The sequence below is a fragment of the Microcebus murinus genome, chromosome 1 (genome assembly GCF_040939455.1).
Source record: "Microcebus murinus isolate Inina chromosome 1, M.murinus_Inina_mat1.0, whole genome shotgun sequence".
Classification (NCBI taxonomy): Eukaryota; Metazoa; Chordata; class Mammalia; order Primates; family Cheirogaleidae; genus Microcebus; species Microcebus murinus.
In genome coordinates, this window is record NC_134104.1 from 152848258 (window position 1) to 152869255 (window position 20998).

Here is a 20998-nt window from a genome sequence, read left to right on the forward strand (position 1 = left end):
AGCCTGTTATTTTTTCTACTTTTGTATGCCATATTAAAGGCAACTTTGGACTTCTCTGCTGGCTCTACCTGGCTCCTTGGGCCCAGGAGACAATTAGGTGGCTATGACGCAGAGGCCCAGAAAAGGGCTGGGAGCTGGGGGTACCTAGGATGTGGAAGGGCTCTCTCTAAGCAGTACCTTGGATAGCAGGCAGTATCTCCTGTAGACTGGTCCTGGGCAGTTAATAAACAAGTTAATAACCTCAAGTCATCTCTAGATGAGATTTAAAAAGAAAAAAAGGCTCTCTTTTAAGACCCAATCTCAGGAGGAGTTCCAAATGTGCTTCCACAGCTGTTCATGTCATTTCTATATAAGCCAACACAAGCAGGGTCATCCTGGGCAGTTGAGACAGGGGAGATGCAGCCAAACCACCTGTGCCCATGCATATACCCACCCTGAAAGGAGTGATTGGTTATTGTGCCTTTTGAGGGAGGTGGTACAGCAGAAAGGCCCTGCCTAGGAATGAACAATAGCTACTATCCAAGCATCCACCAGGATCAGAAGGCTTCAGAGGCATAGCCATCCACACTCATAAGACATGGGCTCCAGCTGTGATCCAGTGGGGCCCAAGGTAGATCATGTCCCCTTGTTAAAATGCGATGTGAATAGCATTAGCTACTCATCAGACCCATCATAGACTGCTGCTACTGCTACCCTTAGAAATAGTTTACCAGGGCTGTTTAATATCCTGTAAATCTTTCCCTTAAAATAAGAGCAGGAAGTGGTTGGGTACAATCACTCACACCTGTAACCCTAGTGTTTTGGGATGCTGAGCCAAGAGGATCGCTTGAGGGCAGGAGTTTGAGATCAACCTGAGCAAGACCCCACCTCTACAAAACAAAAAGAAAAATTAGCCTGGTATGGTGGAATGTACCTGTAGTCCCAACTACTTGGGAGGCAGAAGGATCACTTAAGCCCAGGAGTTTGAGGTTGCAATGTGCTATGATGATGCCACTGCACTCTAGCCCAGGCAACAGAGACCCTGTCTCAAAATAAAAGCAGGAAGTTTATAGACAGACACCTTCCTCCTGAAATGATCCTAGGACAATAACCCTGAATGACCAGGAAAAAAAGCAAGGAAGGTCTGTGTCAGCTGCTGGAAGCATTACACCCTACTTCAGCAGGGAGCTGGCCACAGGACTAAAAACCCTGCATTGAGTGGCATGAACAGGTTCTGAATTAATGGTACTTGTCACCACTGAGGGGATTTGGACCTGAGGGATATGGGGAAGAGATTTTTTTTTTAAAAAAAGAGATAAATAACTAAAGATCCCTCTTTAATGATGTCTTCTCCCCACCCCCAATACCCCACACCCTCTTCAATGATGTCTTATCTGAAACTTGACAACTTCCCAGTCACCATTTTTTTTTTTTTTTGAGACAGTCTCACTCTGTTGCCCAGGCTAGAGTGAGTGCCATGGCATCAGCCTAGCTCACAGCAAACTCCTGGGCTCAAGCAATCCTCCTGCATAAGCCTCCAGAGTACCTGGGACTACAGGCATGCACCACCATGCCCGGCTGATTTTTTGTATATATATATTAGTTGGCCAATTAATTTCTTTCTATTTATAGTAGAGACGGGGTCTTGCTCTCTTGCTCAGGCTGGTTTCGAACTCCTGACCTCGAGCAATCCACCCACCTCGGCCTCCCAGAGTGCTAGGATTACAGGTGTGAGCCACCTCGCCCGGCCAATTGTTTTTTTTTCGAGACACTGTCTCACTCTGTTGCCCTGGCTAGAGTGCCATGGCGTCAGCCTAGCTCACAGTAACCTCAAACTCCTGGGTCCAAGCGATCCTCCTGCCTCAAGCCTCCCGAGTAGCTGGGACTAAAGGCATGCACCACCATGCCCGGCTAATTTTTTCTAGATATATTTTTAGTTGGCCAATTAATGTCTTTCTATTTTTAGTAGAGACAGGGTCTAGCTCTTGCTCAGGCTGGCTTTGAACTCCTGATCTTGAGTAATCCACCTGCCTCGGCCTCCCAAAGTGCTAGGATTGTAGGCATGAGCCACCGCGCCCAGCCCCAGTCACCATTCTTAAATGGAAGGCTGCCTAAATTTCTTTGAAAAATCTGAACCCTGGAGTCTTGTGTCAAAACCATGAATCTGACTTGGCTGCAAGTAGCAGTACGTGTGGTAGCACCCCTGCACTGCAAACCCACTCAAAAGGGAAATATCCCCTTTTAACATGCTCAAACACATTAACTGAAACATTTAATAGATACAACTCTCACAGCTTTAAGTTTAAATTAAAAAAAAATAGATACAAGTTGAAAATGTTAAGGGGGCTGAAAAAATTATGGTCCATCTGATGTGCTTTAGTTAGTTTTGAAGGCTGCAGTATCATGGGAAAACACTTTGGATACATTGTAAAATAGCACATCTAATGACTGATTTTAAAGTAAGAATTTTTCTTCTAGCAATTCCTTTAATACTAGGATATCAGATGAGTTACTGAACCTCTCTGTTCCTCTTAATTTCCTTGTCAACGATGCCAATTCCTGTGCCTCAGAGTTGTGAGGATTAGATGAGTACAATCGGAGCTCTAAGTGTTCAGCACAGCACCTAGCAGGCAATGACTGCTCTAATTGTTGCCCACCCTGTCAAAGATTTGGCAGGCTATAGCCTGGCCTCACCTCCTTCCCAAGGGCACTGCTGAAGCGAGCAAAATAATAAACCCTGGTGAGGAACAGGTGAGACCAGTCTCTTTGCAAAGATGGGCCCTGGTCTGGCCTGAAGCCCTTGGCCCTCCTCACTGCCCAGACAAGTGATCCAACAAGAAGGGGACGGGTCCTCCACCAATGTCTACATCCACCAGGAGGAGATGCCCACTCTCATTATAACCTGTATGCTGTACCCCTTTTAAAGAAGTCCTCTCCTGTCCCTATAGCGTCCAAGCCTAGTATTGGGGGTAAAGGTGGGAGGTCAGAGAACCCAAATATCAAATGAGCATTCCAGTGGGCTCAGAGAAATCAGGTCTCTGGAGGGAAGAAGTTCAATGACTCTTTCTAGCTAGGAGGTATCAAGGGAGAAGACAGATTTGCATTTCTTGACTGGCCTATTAACCAAAGAAGCCCAGCATCAATGAGGACTTAGGTCATACTTCCTTTGCTCTGGAACACATGTGCAAATTGACCGAACCCCACAGCACAGCCACAAAGACCCCAAGCCCACAAATGTCAGTCATATGGCAAATGTCTGCCTCAGACATATTGGGACCTGTGGGGAACAAGTCCTGTAATAAAATCCAGCTGCAGGGATTAATCTTGGACCTCAAACACAGCCACTATCTCTCCTTTCTCCAGTGACATAACTACACCCAAATATGCTTGATCAACTTTTAGTGAACACACACACCAAGTTCTTTAATTGATTTTATTTTTTACATAAAAAGTTCAGTAAAAATTGGATAAAGTAAAGTGATTTTAAGCAGTAAATCAATCTTATCAACATAGCACAAGGCTGGCCAAAACCACAAGGCAGCCTGCTTTGGAATATTTACATGATAACAAATTAAACCTTGCAGGAGACCTTAAACCATCCTTACAAAGTCTTCCTGTGATCCTAGCATGTAGAGGCTAAAAGCAAAACAAAAACCAAACAAAAACCAGGAAAAAACAAATTATTTTCAATATATTCACATATACATTAAAATATAATACAGATCAAGGTAAGGGGTTGTGGGTGGGGATGCGCATGGGTCTGTGCGCTGACAGCACCGCCAAGGAGGAGACCCAGGTTTGAGAGTGGGGTCAGGTCTGGCCAGGCTCCTCCCTAATCCCTTGCTGCTGATGGCTTCTAACTACACCCCAACAGCTCACAACTAGGGATCACTTGTAGATGGAGCTCATTTTTGTGGCTTTCAGTTGACATCTGCAGGTTTGAATTTCCCAGGGTGACAAGTCATCAGTACCACAACCCTGACAGAGGGGGTAGGGCAGAGAGGCCCACAGATTTCATCTCCCCAGAGCCTGCCCTACCTGATCACCCGTCCTCCCACCTGGGCCCCATAAGTCACTCTAATTCAGTGTCCTCTTTGGGTTTGTAAACAGCCCCAAACTTTTGCATGTACTTCTTAATGTACTCCTTGGTTTTGTGTTTCACATTCTCATTACACTCCAGGTCTTCAGGATTCTTACAGTACTTCAGCTCCTTATTCATAACGCCGTGAGTCAGCTGTCCAGGACACAGGAAGAAAGACCACAGCCACCGATCAGAGTGAAAATTATTTGAGGGGGATGGCAGGGGTGGTAATCCATCCTGCTGCTTCAGAGCTGAGAGTTAATAATGGTATGGAGCAGGCTGCTGCCGGGATCACTAGTATGGAAAAGCTCAGCTCCGAAAGTTTCTTAGAGACCTACTGCTCTTAAGTTAGGTGGCCCCCATCCCTGCCCCTGTTCACCCAACCTGCCCTCCCTGTCCCAGAGCCCCAAGCCCTGACATCAGGGAAGAAAAACTACACTTTCTATGATGAAGGAAGCCTTCCCAGAAGGCACACAGTTTGCCCAGAACACTGACAGACCAGAAGCAGAGGGAGTACCTTGCGAGCTAGGTGTTTGAAGTCTTCTGTTGTGGTAATTCTTCCCACTTTGCAGTCAGGTTTCCGGTAAGGGTTTAGGCACTGGACAATGAACTGGGACATCTGCAGGCAGAGGAAAGAGAACACACTGCTTAACAGTCCAGAGAATGCAAAGAGTTATACTGAGGAAATAATTACAAAATGAAGCAAGTAGAGCCAGCCGGATCTTCCCTTTCCTTCCTTAGGATGGCTGCTTTGGACAGTAGAATGCTAGCAAGCCAGTAAGGTGTAAGAGAAAAGGCTCAGCCCTGAGAGAGAAAGAGCTCCCTTGGATGAACTTAACAAGCCTCACTTAAAGCAGTAGCTGGAGGCACCCAGCAACAGAATGTCACTGCTGAGTCTTACAGCAGCCCCAGGTTTCAGCCAACAAATTTTGTGTCCTTGGTATAAAGAGGCCGTAGCTGGTTCTCTGGCCCCTGGAAGCAGGGCAGTGCAGAGCAGGCATTCCAGAGCTACTAGGAGGCTTGGCAACCCCTGGCATTTTGTCACTGAAGCATAGTATGACAGCCAGTAGAAGAAGATCCAGGGAAGAATCCTTTTCATTCTACCACTTCTAATGTCCTCCCCTGGGCTATCTCGGTAGGATCAGCCCTACCTAATGGCTCTCAAAGAGACCCCAGGGAACAAAGAGGCCAATGATGGCCACTTCACAGGGAAGTGATGAACAGGCTTACCCATCACTGAAACTCAGTAAGCCTTCAGGTTTTTAAAGAACAAGGCTATATCACAAGGTTGGCAATAAACAAACAGCTGCTGGTTGGCTGAGCTGAAATACCAATACTTTCACACAGGGACAGTGAGAAACTAAGTTTTATCCCTAGATAAGCCTTTTTTTGAGACAGAGTCTCATTCTGTTGCCCAGGCCAGAGTGCTGTGGTATCAGCCTACCTCACAGCAACCTCAAACTCCTGGGCTCAAGCAATCCTACTGCCTCACCCTCCCGAGTAGCTGGGACTACAGGCATGCGCCACCATGCCCGGCTAATTTTTTCTATATATTTTTAGTTGGCCAATTAATTTCTTTCTATTTTTAGTAGAGATGGGGTCCCACTCTTGCTCAGGCTGGTTTTGAACTTCTGACCTTGAGCGATCCTCCTGCTTCGGGCTCCCAGAGTGCTAGGATTACAGGTGTGAACCACCATGCCCGGCCCTAGATAAGCCTTTTTTTTTTTTTTTTTTTGAGACAGGGTCTCACTTTGTTGCCCAGGCTAGAGTGAGTGCCGTGGCATCAGCCTAGCTCACAGCAACCTCAAACTCCTGGGCTCAGGTGATCCTACTGCCTCAGCCTCCCAAGTAGCTGGGACTACGGGCATGCGCCACCATGCCCGGCTAGTTTTTTCTGTATATATTAGTTGGCCAATTAATTTCTTTCTATTTATACTAGAGACGGGGTCTCGCTCTTGCTCAGGCTGGTTTCGAACTCCTGACCTTGAGCAATCCGCCCGCCTCGGCCTCCCAGAGAGCTAGGATTACAGGCGTGAGCCACCGCGCCCGGCCTAGATAAGCCTTTTATTCAAAGTTCTTCTGTGGTCTTCTGGCCTCCACTCTCCCCCTTTGATTTATTCCCCCAATATAGGAAGGGATTGCATTACCCCTCCTTAAAATCCTGCAGAGGTTCCCCATAATCCACAAACAGTCCCTATATTAAGAAGCACAATACCATCTAGCCTTACTTCCAGCACCCCTCACATAGCCTGTGCTATAGCCCATGGGACTACTTATAATTTCCTGGAAGGGATATTGCTTCCTCTTGCCTCTGTATATTCTGCTGCCTGAAGTGATGTCTTCTGATCCATCTGACCAATTCCTATCCTTGATTCAGGAACCCTTCCTGACAACCTGAATTGTGGCCTCTCGTCCTATTGTGGCACACTCTTCACATGGCCGCTATTACTCATTTAGAGGTCTGTTTCTTCCAAAACACTATAAGCCCCTACAAAGAATGAAGACTGAATCTGGATGCCATGAGGCAGACGAGAAGTTTAGTGCCCTAATTGCTACAAACATATATTTCCAGTAAGCATAAAGAGGAGCTGCATTATCCTAATGCCTTGAGGATTAGGCAGCCACCAAATGAGATACCGAAGAAAGAGAACTTGAACTTTGAGCAAGAAGGCCTGTGCTCAAGTCTTTTGTCTAGAACTTGCCTTCTCTGAACCTTAAGAGTTCCTTCACCTAAATAAGGGGAACAACAATCCCTGTCTTGCCCACAACAAGGGCTGTTGTGGGAATGAAATGAAATAATGGATATGAAACCGTTTAAGCAGTTGTAAGGGGCCATACCCTGACGCCTATAACTCTAGAACTTTGGGAGGCCAAGGCAGGAGGATCGCTTGAACTCAGGAGTTCAAGACTAGCCTGAGCAAGAACAAGAGCAAGACCCCAGTTCTATTAAAAATAAATAAATCCATTTTTTAAAAAAGGGCCATACTAATGTGTTATCCTATAACAACTACATAAGTCAAATCACAGAAGCAAGGGGAGCTCCAAAGATGAGGCAGCCTAACACTACAAACAGCTTTCCTTTGCCATAGATGCTATAGAAGGCCCACAGAGAAACAGGTAAATGTGCTCTGCATAGGCTTCTGTCAAGCAAAGAGATGGCTGAGGAGATCTCAATAGGAAAAGCAGCACTTAGCAAGAGGCATAAGCTAAATTGCATGTTCCTGCCTATTACAGGACAAGGGAAATGTTGTACATACTTAGGACAAGAAACGGAAGAGTCCAGTTTGAGCCTGAGTTGCTTAGTGCCCACATCCACCAAACCTTACCTCTTTTCTGAATACTTCTTTGCTTTTCTTAGCCAGCTCACTGGAGGTATCTGCTTCTGCTGTCTTGGGCTTTTTCGAGGTCTAAAAATAGAAGACAAAACACAACAGTGTTGGCATAAGCAGTTTAGTGATGCCCTACTGTCCCCAGAACCCTATTTTCGCTTCCCCAATTGGGATACCTGACTCTTGGTATTAGAATCCCTTTAGAAGCCCTGACTCAGGTGCACGGCCTAGAGTCAACTTGACTGCTGTGTTTCAAATTCTGTCATATGGCTCTTGCCTCCTTCTTATAAGCCAAGGTCCAATCCTCTACCCTAAGCCAAAGCTATACCCTTTGATGTAGCTATACATTTCCAGTTGTCTCAGAGTTACTTTCTCTAAAGATGAATGTGCTGTACGGCTTGGACCACTAATATAGTCCTGTTCTGAGCTTAAGCTCTCCACACTACCAAGTGAGGCCTAGACAAAACAAGCTTGACTTCCCCTGGCACTGACATTCTAAGATTTCAGGACAAAGGCAAAATACTCTATTCTGAAGACCCTTGGATACTCATCACTTCCCCCCAAACATGGAGTTGGCTAGACTGTACAAGACAGCATGCAGAAGAGGCTGCTTGGAGGTTGGTATCTACAGCTTAGGAATGGAAAGACTAAGGAGGTATTAAGATATTACAGGGGAGAAAACGAGGGTCATTCTAGTCAGTGAACAGATGCGTACAGTAAGACACAAAAGATACTCTGTCCCAAGCTGACAAGATGACAGCAAACCCAGGAACATTCTTTTCTAGCACTACTAGAGGGGAGGCCGCCAAGTGACGCCTAACCAAGCACTATCAACAGGTGACAGGTTGGCAGGCCTGCCATTCAGAGCACCTGCCATGCAGGCCATCTATCCATACTTTTGCCCACCACTAGCCATCAGGCCCCTTCCTAGTAGACATGCTTTTCCACAAAAAAGAGTAATTATAAGCATTCCCCTTTGAATACAAGGTTAGTTGAGATAAATCTAGAAGCTGCGGTTGGCAGTACTTCATGCTTTTGCTAGGGGTGTGGAATAGAGAAATTTTTCTATACCTCACCCATCCCCTGATTATGTTTCCTGCATTTCCACAAACATTATAAAGGCTCTGGTGCTGAAAAAGCATTTGACTCCCTTTGCTCAGGACTGGCTCTTTGGCTTTGAGCTGTCACAAAATCAGCTTTCTCTAATTTTATTAAATCAGAGAAAGTCATATTTTCCATTTTTCTACTTTCTTTCTGTGGCTGTGGAAGCATTAGGGGAGTTAGTTAGAGGAGCAGAGTAGAAAGAACAAACAGATCCAACCTCTGTTTTCAGGAACTAAAACTAAGCCAAAAAAATGCAAGTAACTATTTTCAAATGTTTTGCTTCGGGATTTTGTGATTATATTTTTCCAGTTGTAGAGTGTGGGTTTGCACCACAATAAGATCTCAGGTAGCAAGTCTCAATCACAAATTATTTGAATAAGCCAAGGAAACTTCTACCACATGCCCAGCTGTTTGTAGATCTTAGAAATGAGTAGCAAAAGAATGAGTACAGAAAGCTCCTTCAGGTATGACAACTATCTTCAGTATCCTGGTCCTATGGAAAAAGCCAGGCTCTCAGTGAGGATATTGTATACACAAGAATGTCCTGCTTCCCTCTTAATAGGGTACGTGTTCAGAAAGCTAAATAAATCCAATGCATATTCAATAGCTTTCTGATTTAATCCCTAACTTGATATGGTTGGGAGGACCTTAAAAACACTTATAGAGCATAATCCACTGAGCTCTGTCTAGGAGCTCTCTTGGTCCTTTTGAATGCTGTGCAATTGGGATTGAAATAGGAATTGTTCAAATGAAGGGTGCCTAGACTTACATCATGGAAATCGTTAACCATTCAGAACCCATGGGAGTACTGAAATTCTTGTACCTCTCTCTCCTTGATCTGTGGTCTGCAAATGGCATGGGAAAGTGTTTCAGAAACTGGCTACCACTTACTCAAGACCAAGGTAGGCAAAGGAGCCAGAATCAGAGCTAAAGACAGCACTTGTTATTGAAATGAAAACCTTGGGACCTTTTACCACCCTTACTCCAAAAAGGTTCCACTTAAAATTTTAGCATTTCTTAAGTTCTACTTAAACTTCTAAAACTAAGAGTTATAGTTTGCCTTTTCTCTATGTTGGTTCATATGGGGCATCAGTCAAACAAATTCTGGTGGGAACCTATGTGACCAGTGGCCAGACAAAAGCATATAATAAAATAAGCAGGCTAAGGGTCTGGCAGAAAGCCAGAGTTTACTACCTTCAAAGTTGGCCCTGCTGTCAGCCTTCATCTGTGGCATATTTGGATTCCTAGTGTCTGAATATAACAGGGGAGGCCTAATTACCATCACATCACCCAAGTGAGGCTTGAGTCCTACTGGCTTAGTTGGCAATGGCCTTAAGATTATTGGGCAGCTGTGGTAAACACACACAGACTGTGTAGCACAATAAACATCCTTTATTGTATATACAGACACAACCATGTCACAAAGCCCACGTGACTTGGAACCAAGGCCTGAGTTATAGAAATGGGTCCTGATGGAGAGCAGGGTATACCTAGCTAATGATTTTTTCTCCCTGAATTTAATTAATACTCTTTGAACATGAAATGTAAAACATTATTCAATGAGGAACTATATCTTTTGGGGCAGCAGGAATACAGAAGCATAGCTGAGTCATCAGAAGAAACACTACACACGTGATTCAACCTAAGCTCTGCAAGACATGAACCTGTATGTATCAATTAAAGGTTAAGAAGGCTGGGCACGGTGGTTTATGCTTGTAATTCTAGCACTCTGGGAGGCTGAGGTGGGAGGATCACTTGAGGTTAGGAGTTTGATACCAGCTTGAGCAAGAGCAAGACCCCATCTCTACTAAAACCAGAAAAAAAATTAGCCAGGCATGGTGGCACATGCCTGCAGTCCCAGCTGCTTGGAAGGCTGAGGCAGGAGGATCACTTGAGCCCAGGAGTTTGAGGTTGCTGTGAGCTAGGCTGATGCCACAGCACCTAGCCAGGGAAACAGAGTGAGACTCTGTGTCCAAAAAAAAAAAAAAAGAAAGAAAGAAAGAAAAAAAGGTTAAGAAAGGATATTTGAAATAACAAAAACTTAGTATAGTTGTTATTCTGCATCTGTGGGTTTGAAAAACTGCAGATAAAAAAATATACCAATCCTTCATGGATATGGAGGAATGACTGCAATGTGTCGAAGTTTCCAGTATCTGATTTTTCTTGTCTGTCTTTTTGTGAGACAGGGTCTCACTCTGCTACCTAGGCTGGATCGCAGTGGCACGATCACAGCTCACTGTAACCTCCAACTTCCAGACTGAAGCAATCTTCCTGCCTCAGCCTCCTGAATAGCTGGGACTACAGGTGCACGCCACCATGCCCAGCTAATTCTTTTAGGGTTTTTTTTTTTTTTTTTTTTTTTTTTTGAGACAGAGTCTCACTTTGTTGTCCAGGCTAGAGTGAGTGCCGTGGTGTCAGCCTAGCTCACAGCAACCTCAAACTCCTGGGCTCAAGCGATCCTCCTGCCTCAGCCTCCCAAGTAGCTGGGACTACAGGCATGCGCCACCATGCCCGGCTAATTTTTTATATATATATCAGTTGGCCAATTAATTTCTTTCTATTTATAGTAGAGACGGGGTCTCGCTCTTGCTCAGGCTGGTTTTGAACTCCTGACCTTGAGCAATCCGCCCGCCTCGGCCTCCCAAGAGCTAGGATTACAGGCGTGAGCCACAGCGCCCGGCCATCTTTTAGGGTTTTTTGTAGAGACAGGGTCTCGCTGTATTGCCCAGGCTGGTCTCAAACTCCTGGCTTCAAGTGATCCTACCACCTTGGCCTCCCAAATTGCTAGGATAACAGGCATAAGCCACCACACCTGGCCTAGTATCATTTATTTAATTAAGCATTCTGCCCCTTTCTCTTTTTCTTCTCCTTTTGGAACTCCTATAGTTCATGTATTTGTTATCCTGATGGCACTCCATAGATCTCATATGCTTTTATCCCTTTTTCTTTTAAATTTTCTAATTAATTTCAAATCACTTGTCTTTGAGTTCACTATTCTTTCTTCTGCATGATCTAAGTCTGCTACTGAAGCTCTCTAATGATTTTTTCTGTTCTGTCACTGTATTCTTCAGCTACAGGATTTCTGTTTCTTTTTTTATGGTTTCTGTTAATATTTCTTTATTAAATGTCTCATTTTGTTTATACGTTGTTTTCATGATTTTGTTGTCTGTGTTCTCTTGAATTTCACTGAACATTTTTAAGATAATTATTTTATATTCTTCGTTAGGCAATTCATAGATCTCCATTTTTTTGAGGTCAGGTACTAGAGCTTTATTAGTTTACTTTGGTAGTGTTATGTTTTCCTGATATTTTGTTATCCATGTAACCCTGCAATGATGTCTGTGCATGTGCAGAGGCAAACACCTCTCGCATCCACAAATTCTGGTATCCACAGGCAGTTTTAGAACCAATCCTCCATGGATATGGTCGGACAACTACATTAAGATGCTCCTCGACTTACAACAAGGTTATGTCCTGATAAACCCAGGGTAAGTCAAGAAGTGTACTGAATGCATATTGTTTTCTCATCATTGTAAACTTGAAGAATTTTAAGTTGAACCATCATAAGTTGAGGCCATGTGTATTCTCTTTTGGATGTGCTACCACTTTTGATAGAAACAACAAAATAATTTATTTTATCAGGTAGTTCTAGATAAGGCACACAGCTATACTGTAATTAAAAAAAAAAAAGGCAAGCAGTGGTAAGATAGAAACAAAAAGATCTCTAAGGCACTTTCTACCAATAGTGTTTCAAAAGTATGGCTGGACTGCACACAGACTCCATGTGATGCACTCAGAGGGAAGCAGGGTTTATGAAAAACCTGGAACTAAGGTTCATAAGACATCACCTGGAACCAGCAGGCATCAAGTATAGTCATCTTAACCATCTGTTCTGCAGACATCTGGGCTCTGGCTTCTGACAATCTCCTCTTAACTGTGATTTATGGTTCCCTTTCCATTGCCTAATGAATGATTCTGTTTTGAATCATTCCACAAATTGCCTCACCTCCAATGTGGGAACAACAACTGAAAAAACTTGGCACCTGATCCCACCCTCAGCAACTCTCTCAATCCAACAAATAAATACTCTACACTACTATTTTAACATAAGATAGTTAGAAGAGACCTATTATACTTTGTGACTGAATGTTAATTAAAAGCCAAGACAGAGCAGGAAATAAACTGCTGTCTTCTCAACTATGCAAGCAATCATCAATGATTCAGGTCTGGGGTTCTCAAAGGAAGATTTGACTTTACACTCATGACATGATGGAAAGAGAATACAAGATAACCAAGAGTAGGGAGCATGAATGTAGGAAAACAGAGAAGGAACATTCTCACAATGCTTAGTCTCATCATCAAAAGCTTTTACTATACCACCTAGCACTCTTCAAAGCATTTTCTACCTTCCTATATCATTCCATATACCTGTTTCCAACAAGCACCAATTTACTTGGTGCTTGTTGGAAACAGGTATATGGAATAGAAAGAAATTAATTGACCAACTAAAAAATATATATACAAAAAATTAGCCGGGCATGGTGGTGCATGCTGGTAGTCCCAGCTACTTGGGAGGCTGAGGTAGGAGGATCACTTGAGCCAGGAGATTGAGGTTGCTGTGAGCTAGGCTGACGCCACGGCACTCACTCTAGCCTGGGCAACAAAGTGAGACTCTGTCTCAAAAAAAAAAAAAAAAAAAAAAAGTGAGCCTTTGAACCACAGTCTTATTAAAACAAACAAACATGAGCATAATAGTCTCATTTAGAATATCTGGGGCTCTCAATGCCTTAATACCTAAAAGTAGAGTCACTGTCCTATTGTGTTTCTTGTTTCTATAGCCTAATAGGAAGATATAACTATAACTGATTTCCTGGGTAACAGATTATATAAAATATATTTTGAACAAAAACTACAATAAAGCTAGAAAATATGATTTGAGGTCTTTGCTTAAGTTTGAGATATTAATACTTGATGGGGCTTTATCCTGTAACATCAGTTTGCTTCCCTTCTGTCATCAATGACCGCCTAACCTTAAATGAGCTTTTTCAGTTAAACATATTCCTTTTCTTCTAGGATTTAACTACAAAAAGTGGACATTTAAATGAAGTAAAAGGTATTTATCACAAGTGTTTTTTAAAAAAATTAAAACTATCAAAAATAAGTGAATTAAAATTTTAGAGGTGAAAAATACAATTAAAATAAAAAATTAATCAATGGCTAAGCCTAGCTAACTAGATACAACAGGGGGGTAAGTGAAGATAAGGGGGTAGGAAGATAAGTGAACTTTGAAGAGAGGGGAACATAAACTATATAAACTGAAGAATAGAGAGAAAAGAGCTGAAAAAAAATTTGACAGAGACTTAGTGGCCTGTGGAACAATACTGAGCAGTCTGAAAATATGTATGTAATTGGAGTCCCAGGAAAAGCGGTGATGAAACAAATTGAAGGTGAAAATATTTCCAGATTTGATGAAAACTACCTTTCCATGGATCTAAAAAGGACAAAGAACCATGAGCAGGTTAAATACAAAGAAAACAAACCCAAGGTACATCACAATCAAATTGCTAAAAATCAATTTTAAAAGACAAAATTAAGATATTTGGGGGGAGGAGGACAAAGAATTATATATATATTTTTAAAAATTTATTTTTATAGGCACCTGTCCTGTGAAAGAATTATATTTTTATTAGAAACTATTTTAAGAAATCAATGAGCTAACATCTTTTAAGTGTTGAAAGGGCAAAAAATATCAACTGGGGGGGGCGGGTATATACATACATAATGAGTGAGATGTGCACCATCTGGGGGATGGTCATGATGGAGACTCAGACTTGTGGGGGGAGGGGGAGAAATGGGCATTTATTGAAACCTTAAAATCTGTACCCCCATAATATGCCGAGATAAAAAAAAAAAAATAGGTTGACTTAAAATGCCATTAAAACGTGTAAGGAAAGATATACAAGAAGTGTTGCAAATAAATCATGATATATTATCTACATAAATTAAATAACATAATAAATGGAGGGTTATGCCATGTCCTGGTTTCAATAAATTCAATATTATAATATAAAAAAAAATATATCAACTTAGAATTCTTTTTTTTCTAATCAGACAGAATCTTGCTCTGTTACCCAGGCTGGAGTACACTCGCCTGATCTTAGCTAACTGCAACTTTGAACTCCTGGGCTCAAAGAGATCTTCTCACCATAGCCTCCCAAGTAGATAGGACAACAGGAGCATGCCACCATGCCTGGGAAATTTTTTTTATTTTTGTAGAGACAGGGTCTCATTACATTGCCCAGGCTAGTCTCAAACTCCAGGCCTCAAGCAATCCTTGCACTCAGCTCAACTTAGAATTATATATCCAGTAAAATTATATATCCAGTAAAATATCCTCCAAACTAAAAGAGTCTAGCAGTTTCTTATAAAACTAAACACTCTTACCATATGCTCTAGCAACTCTGCTCCCTGGTATTTACCCAAATGAACTGAAAACTTGGGACCACATAAAAACCTGCACATGGATTTTTTATTACAGTAGCTTTATTCATAACTGCCAAAAATTAGAAACAATCAAGATGTGCTTCTGTAAGTGAATGGATAAATACAATGGAATATTATTCAGTGCTAAGATTAAATGCACTATCAAGCCATGAAAAGATATGGAGAAACCCAGACCAGACGTGGTAGCTCACGCTGGTTTAATCCTAGCTCTCTGGGAGGCCGAGGCGGGCAGAGAGCTCAAGGTCAGGAGTTCAAAACCAGCCTGAGCAAGAGCGAGACCCTGTCTCTACTAAAAATAGAAAAGAAATTAACTGGCCAACTAAAAATATATAGAAAAAAAACTAACCGGGCATGGTGGCGCATGCCTGTAGCCCAGCTACCCAGGAGGCTGAGGCAGAGCATCGCTTGAGCCTAAGAGTTTGAGGTTGCTGTGAGCTAGGCTGACGCCACAGCATTCTAGCCAGGGAACATAGCAAGACTCTTGTCTCAAAAAAAGATATGGAAAAACCCTAAATGCATACTGCTAAGTGAATGAAGCCAAGGTGAAAGGCTACCTACTGTATGATTCCAACTATATGACATTCTGGAAAAGGTAATACTATAGAGACAATAAAAAGATCAGGCCGCGCATGGTGGGTCACACCTGTAATTCCAGCACTCTGGGAGGCTGATGCGGGAGGATTGCTTGAGCTCAGGAGTTTGAGACTAGCCTGAGCAAGAGCGAGACCCTGTCTCTACAAAAAATAGAAAAATCGGCCAGGCATGGTGGCACATGCCTGTACTCCCAGCTACTGGGGAGACTGAGGCAGGAGGATCGCCTGAGCCCAAGAGTCTGAGTGCACTGTAGCCGGGGCAACAGAATGAGACTCCGTCTCCAATCAATCAAAATTGCTGTAAAAATAAGGAGTATTTTTTTAAAGGGGTAAAATAAATACCTCTTTTCAGACAAACAAATGCTAAGAGCATTTATCACCAGTAGATATGAAATACTTAGAAATATTAACACATTGACTGCCACACTAGAAAAAAATTTTTTTTTCCTTGGGGCCAGTGTTTATTACGAAAATAGAAAGAAAATTTCAAAAACAAAACTATCCTTTCTAATTTAATGAAAAATGTGTTATTTTTTATTGTTTTCCGTGAGTGTTATATGCAACTTGAAAAATAGTTCCCTCGGCTTCCAAGGTGAAAAGATGTGAGTTACATGTTTCACTATGCCCCGGGCTCAAAACTAGCGTGAGTTAAATACAACTCACGGGGCAGTTAATCTGTTAAAGGAGTCTATGGACATACTACCCAGAATGTGCCCTATCTTATCTAATCTCAGAAGCCATATAAGGTTGGGCTTAGTTACATTTGGATAGGAGTAATGTTAACTCCAGGTAGAAACTCATATTTACAAGACAAAATGAAGAGTGCTATATAATATATAGTTATATAATATGTGGGCAAACATAGGACTTTGCTGCAAGTTTTAAAAGTTAAGACTGTTTAAAGCAAAAAACCAATATATTCTGGGGTTCATAACATAGAAAAATACAATGTATGACAGCAAAAGCACAATGGAGAGGAAGTTGCAAATTATAGGTTCTTACAATTATAAAAAAGTCAATTATATAAGATAAGTAATTATAGAAAAGTGGTGTATTTTATGCCATGATAGACGTAATAAGGCAAGTATGCATATTGTAAACCTTAGAACAGTGGTTCTCAAATTTTAGATCTCAGGACCCCTTTACACTCTTAAAACACTGAGTACCCCACGGAGCTTTCATTTACATGAGTCGTATCTATCAAAATTTTTCATATTAGAAATTAAATTCAGGCTGGGTGCAGTGGCTCACGCCTGTAATCCTAGAACTCTGGGAGGCCGAGGCAGGCGGATTGCTCGAGGTCAGGAGTTCGAAACCAGCCTGAGCAAGAGCGAGACCCCATCTCTACTGTAAGTAGAAAGAAATTAATTGGCCAACTAATATATATAGAAAAAATTAGCTGGGCATGGTGGCACATGCCTGTAGAGGCAGAAGGATCGCTTGAGCCCAGGAGTTTGAGGTTGTTGTGAGCTAGGCTGATGCCATGGGACTCACTCTAGCCTAGGCAACAAAGTGAGACTCTGTCTCAAGAAAAAAAAAAAAGAAATTAAATTCAAACTGAGAAACAAGTATTTATTAATTTATTTTAAAATAACATTAACAAATCCATTACATAATTTTTGTGAAAAATAACTGTTTTCCAAAACTAAGGAAATTTCGTTAGGAGTGGCACAGTTTTACGCTTCAGAAATCTTTTTAATGTCTTACTAATAGAATACACCTGGAGTCTCACTCCCTTCTGCATTTAAACGTATGATGTACTCTCTGGAAAACTCCACAGTACATTTATGAATGTATGAGAGTGACAAAGACATATAATGTTTTATTAATAGTATCATTATAGGCCGGGCGCGGTGGCTCACGCCTGTAATCCTAGCTCTCTGGGAGGCCGAGGCGGGCGGATTGCTCGAGGTCAGGAGTTCGAAACCAGCCTGAGCAAGAGCGAGACCCCGTCTCTACTATAAATAGAAAGAAATTAATTGGCCAACTAATATATACAAAAAATTAGCCGGGCATGGTGGCACATGCCTGTAGTCCCAGCTACTTGGGAGGCTGAGGCAGGAGGATCCCTTGAGCCCAGTAGTTTGAGGTTGCTGTGAGCTAGGCTGACGCCACGGCACTCACTCTAGCCTGGGCAACAAAGCGAGACTCTGTCTCAAAAAAAAAAAAAAAAAAAAAAAAAAAAAATAGTATCATTATTAAAATAGTTTTGATCTTATGGCTTCTTTGAAAGGGTTTTGGAACCCCTAGAGGGCCCCACATCAAACTTTGAGAACCACTAAAAAATCAGTAAAACAAAGTATGACTAATAAACCAATAGAAAAGAAAAAAATAGGGCATGGTGGCTCACATCTGTAATCCTAGCACTCTGGAAGGCCGAGGCAGGAGAACTGCTCAAGGTCAGGAGTTCAAAACCAGCCTGAGCAAGAGCGAAACCCCATCTCTACTAAAAATAGAAAGAAATTAATTAGCCAATTAAAAACATATAGAAAAAATTAGCCAGGCATGGTGGCACATGCCTGTAGTCCCAGCTATTTGGGAGGCTGAGGCAGTAGAATCACTTGAGCCCAGGAGTTTGAGGTTGCTGTGAGCTAGGCTGACGCCATGGCATTCTAGCTTGGGCAATAGAGCGAGACTCTGGCACAAAAAAAAGAAAAAAAAAAAAATTAGAATACTTGAAAAAAATCTAAATTAATCCCAAAAAAGTATGAAAAGAAAAACAAAAAACTGGAAAACAAAGAGAGTAGACTTTAAACCGAATCCTACTGATATATAGTTATAAAGTATCAACAGAGACTGTCAGTCATGAGTTAGTGAAAAGTTGTTATTTTACAGCCATCCTTAAGACTCTAAATAGTTTTGCACAAACGTGGCAATTTCTTTATTTGCAGTGTCATTTCTGACTCTTAGGGCCTGCAGACATAAGCCTTGAAACATAAACATTGTAAAAATTAATGCACTAGTCACCTGCTCTCTCTTGTGATAGAATAATTCAACAAATATTAAGTAACTCTATGTCTCTAAATGATAAGCCAAATACACTTCCTCCTTTTATTCTTGGTAGGTACAGAACCTAAAGTCAAAAATCTATACATCATTGTTTTTTTTGTTTTGTTTTGTTTTTGAGACAGAGTCTCGCTCTCTTGCCTGGGCCAGAGTGTTGTGGCATCAACGTAGCTCACAGCAACTTCAAACTCCTGGGCTCAGATCCTCCTGCCTCAGCCTCCTGAGTAGCTGGGATTGCAGGTGTGTGTCACCACACCCGGCTTATACATCATCTTCTTGAATATTTATGAAAAGTTTCATATATAGTTATTATTTTCTGTGATATTTTTAAAAGTCTATGAAGACCGACTTTCACTTAGGACCAAAAGTGCCTCTCACTAGGTACTAGAAACATTAAGTGATTCTCCCTATGATTGCCCACATAGAGAGTTTCCCACATGTAGGTGGGGGTGTTGGTCAGCCCTCTCCTAGCTCCCATGGGTGCACAGCAATTTAATGAATTTCACAGATATTCTCTTCCACGTTCTATGACCAAAGTAATGCCAAAATCTTGCTTACCAGTCATACTCAAAGATCATCAAAAACATTTTACAAACCATTATTAAACAACAGAAATGTATCAGAATATTTTATCCTACTGTCATCCTCTAGCCGAGAACGATAACAAATTTTACCAATAAAATATTCAAAAATTTCCCACCATGCACAAGGTTCATATTCTTTTATAACATCTTAAAATCCCAAGGATCCATCCCCCACAATGCCCTTCCAACTTCACACTTGAATACAAGTTTTATGATGCCTATGTTTATGCCCCAAATAAACAGGGCCATTCCCCAAACATATCCTAAACTTTTCCCTCTTCCCTGCCTTTGCCCCAGCTTTCCTTTAGCCTCTCTTTGCTTATTGGAAAATTCTTTATCCTTTAACTTATATTTTAGCACATTCAAATACATTACAAATTAGAATATACAATTTTCCACTGAAACTCAATTAGTACATCCATTATCTTTCTACTGTTGTAACTGTAAATATCACATCATTTTGGGGGCATCCTAGCTTTTCTGGAATCCAGTGTATGCATTTATTTATAATTAATTCTAGGGCAAGAAGTTAGAAGCTACACTTTTGCCTCTCATAGTTAAGCGTATACACATACATACACACATACACTTGTGCCTGCACAGAATGAATCAGTGAAGAGAATCTGACCCAAGCCCCAAAGACAGGGAGGGCAATGGGCACATGGCTTGGTCCACTGTGTCTTCAGGAAATGACTGCTGAAATGAATAGCCACAGTACTAATTGTGCTTCAATGCTGTCAGCTTCCTAGGTCCTAACCTAATGAAAGTGGACATAATTCCATTTAACACTCTGTTTTCTGCTTACGAGTGTTAGTGCAGTGCTTTCCAAACCTTTGGTTTTCATAAGCCTGTTAAATAAAATACAAATTGGGGAAAACCAACACTGACATTGTTAACCTTTTATTTTGCCAAGGATATTAATAAAAAACTAAAAAACAACCAAAACAAAACAAAAACACACACAAAAAAACAACCAAAACACAACCATCACATATTATCATTTAAAAATGAGAATATTTTAACTCTAAAAAAGTCAAAAAGCCAAATAAAGGTCAGTCATTTTAAGATAATACATCTACCTTTAAAGAAAATTCACTACATTATCCTCTTTTGCTGTGGAAAAGTATTCAGGAAAAATGCACAAAGAAATACTTAGATGACCCTTGTAGCCTGGAACAAAACTCCCTGGGGTCACATTAAGGCTGGCAGGAGCTGAGACTTAAAGGAAAGGCCTCAAAAGAGGGTACTAACTCTTATTCAAAGCCCAATTATTCCACAGACCTTGTAGGTCAAAAAAAGCCCAATTAATTCAATTATCACCTTCTTTCTGAAGTTTCTTTGATTTCCTCCTAATGCTACATCTTCTCTTTCTATAAATGTCTCCGGTACTTACAGTCAAAACCTCAATTTGCCACTTAACTACACAATACTGTATAATTTTCAAACCTTATATTCCTATGACCTGAGAGCAATAATTTTGCCTGATATTTCTTTTGTATTCCTAAGTCTAGGTGCAACACTTATGCTCTAGCAGGGGTCCTCAAACTTTTTAAACAGGGGGCCAGTTCACTGTTCCCCAGACCGTTGGAGGGTCCTTGGAGAGTTCAGGGCACATTCCACACATGCGTACTGTGGGCCCGGGAGAAGTCAGCTGCTAAGCAGGACAGGCAGCAGCGGCAAAAACACCCAGTGGGCCGGATAAATGTCCTTGGCGAGCCGCATATGGCCTGAGGGCTGTAGTTTGAGGACTCCTGCATAGGAATTCCAATGTATGATATACAACCAAAACGTAAAGACGAATGGGATTAACCTCAGATC

General features: G+C 41.7%; 1 protein-coding gene across 1 annotated transcript in view; it reads right to left on the minus strand.

Annotated features, from left to right (window-relative positions):
* Positions 1-3398: 3398 nt before the first annotated feature.
* SETD2 (SET domain containing 2, histone lysine methyltransferase) overlaps positions 3399-20998 on the minus strand; it is a 133699-nt gene continuing 116099 nt past the window's right edge. Inside the window, exons 19-21 of the mRNA XM_012771078.3 lie at positions 7387-7467; positions 4578-4679; positions 3399-4213 (exon numbers count right to left, since the gene is read on the minus strand). Coding sequence (XP_012626532.3) covers positions 4052-4213; positions 4578-4679; positions 7387-7467 — 345 coding nt within the window. The 3' untranslated portion in view covers positions 3399-4051. The remainder of the gene's footprint in view (positions 4214-4577; positions 4680-7386; positions 7468-20998) is intronic.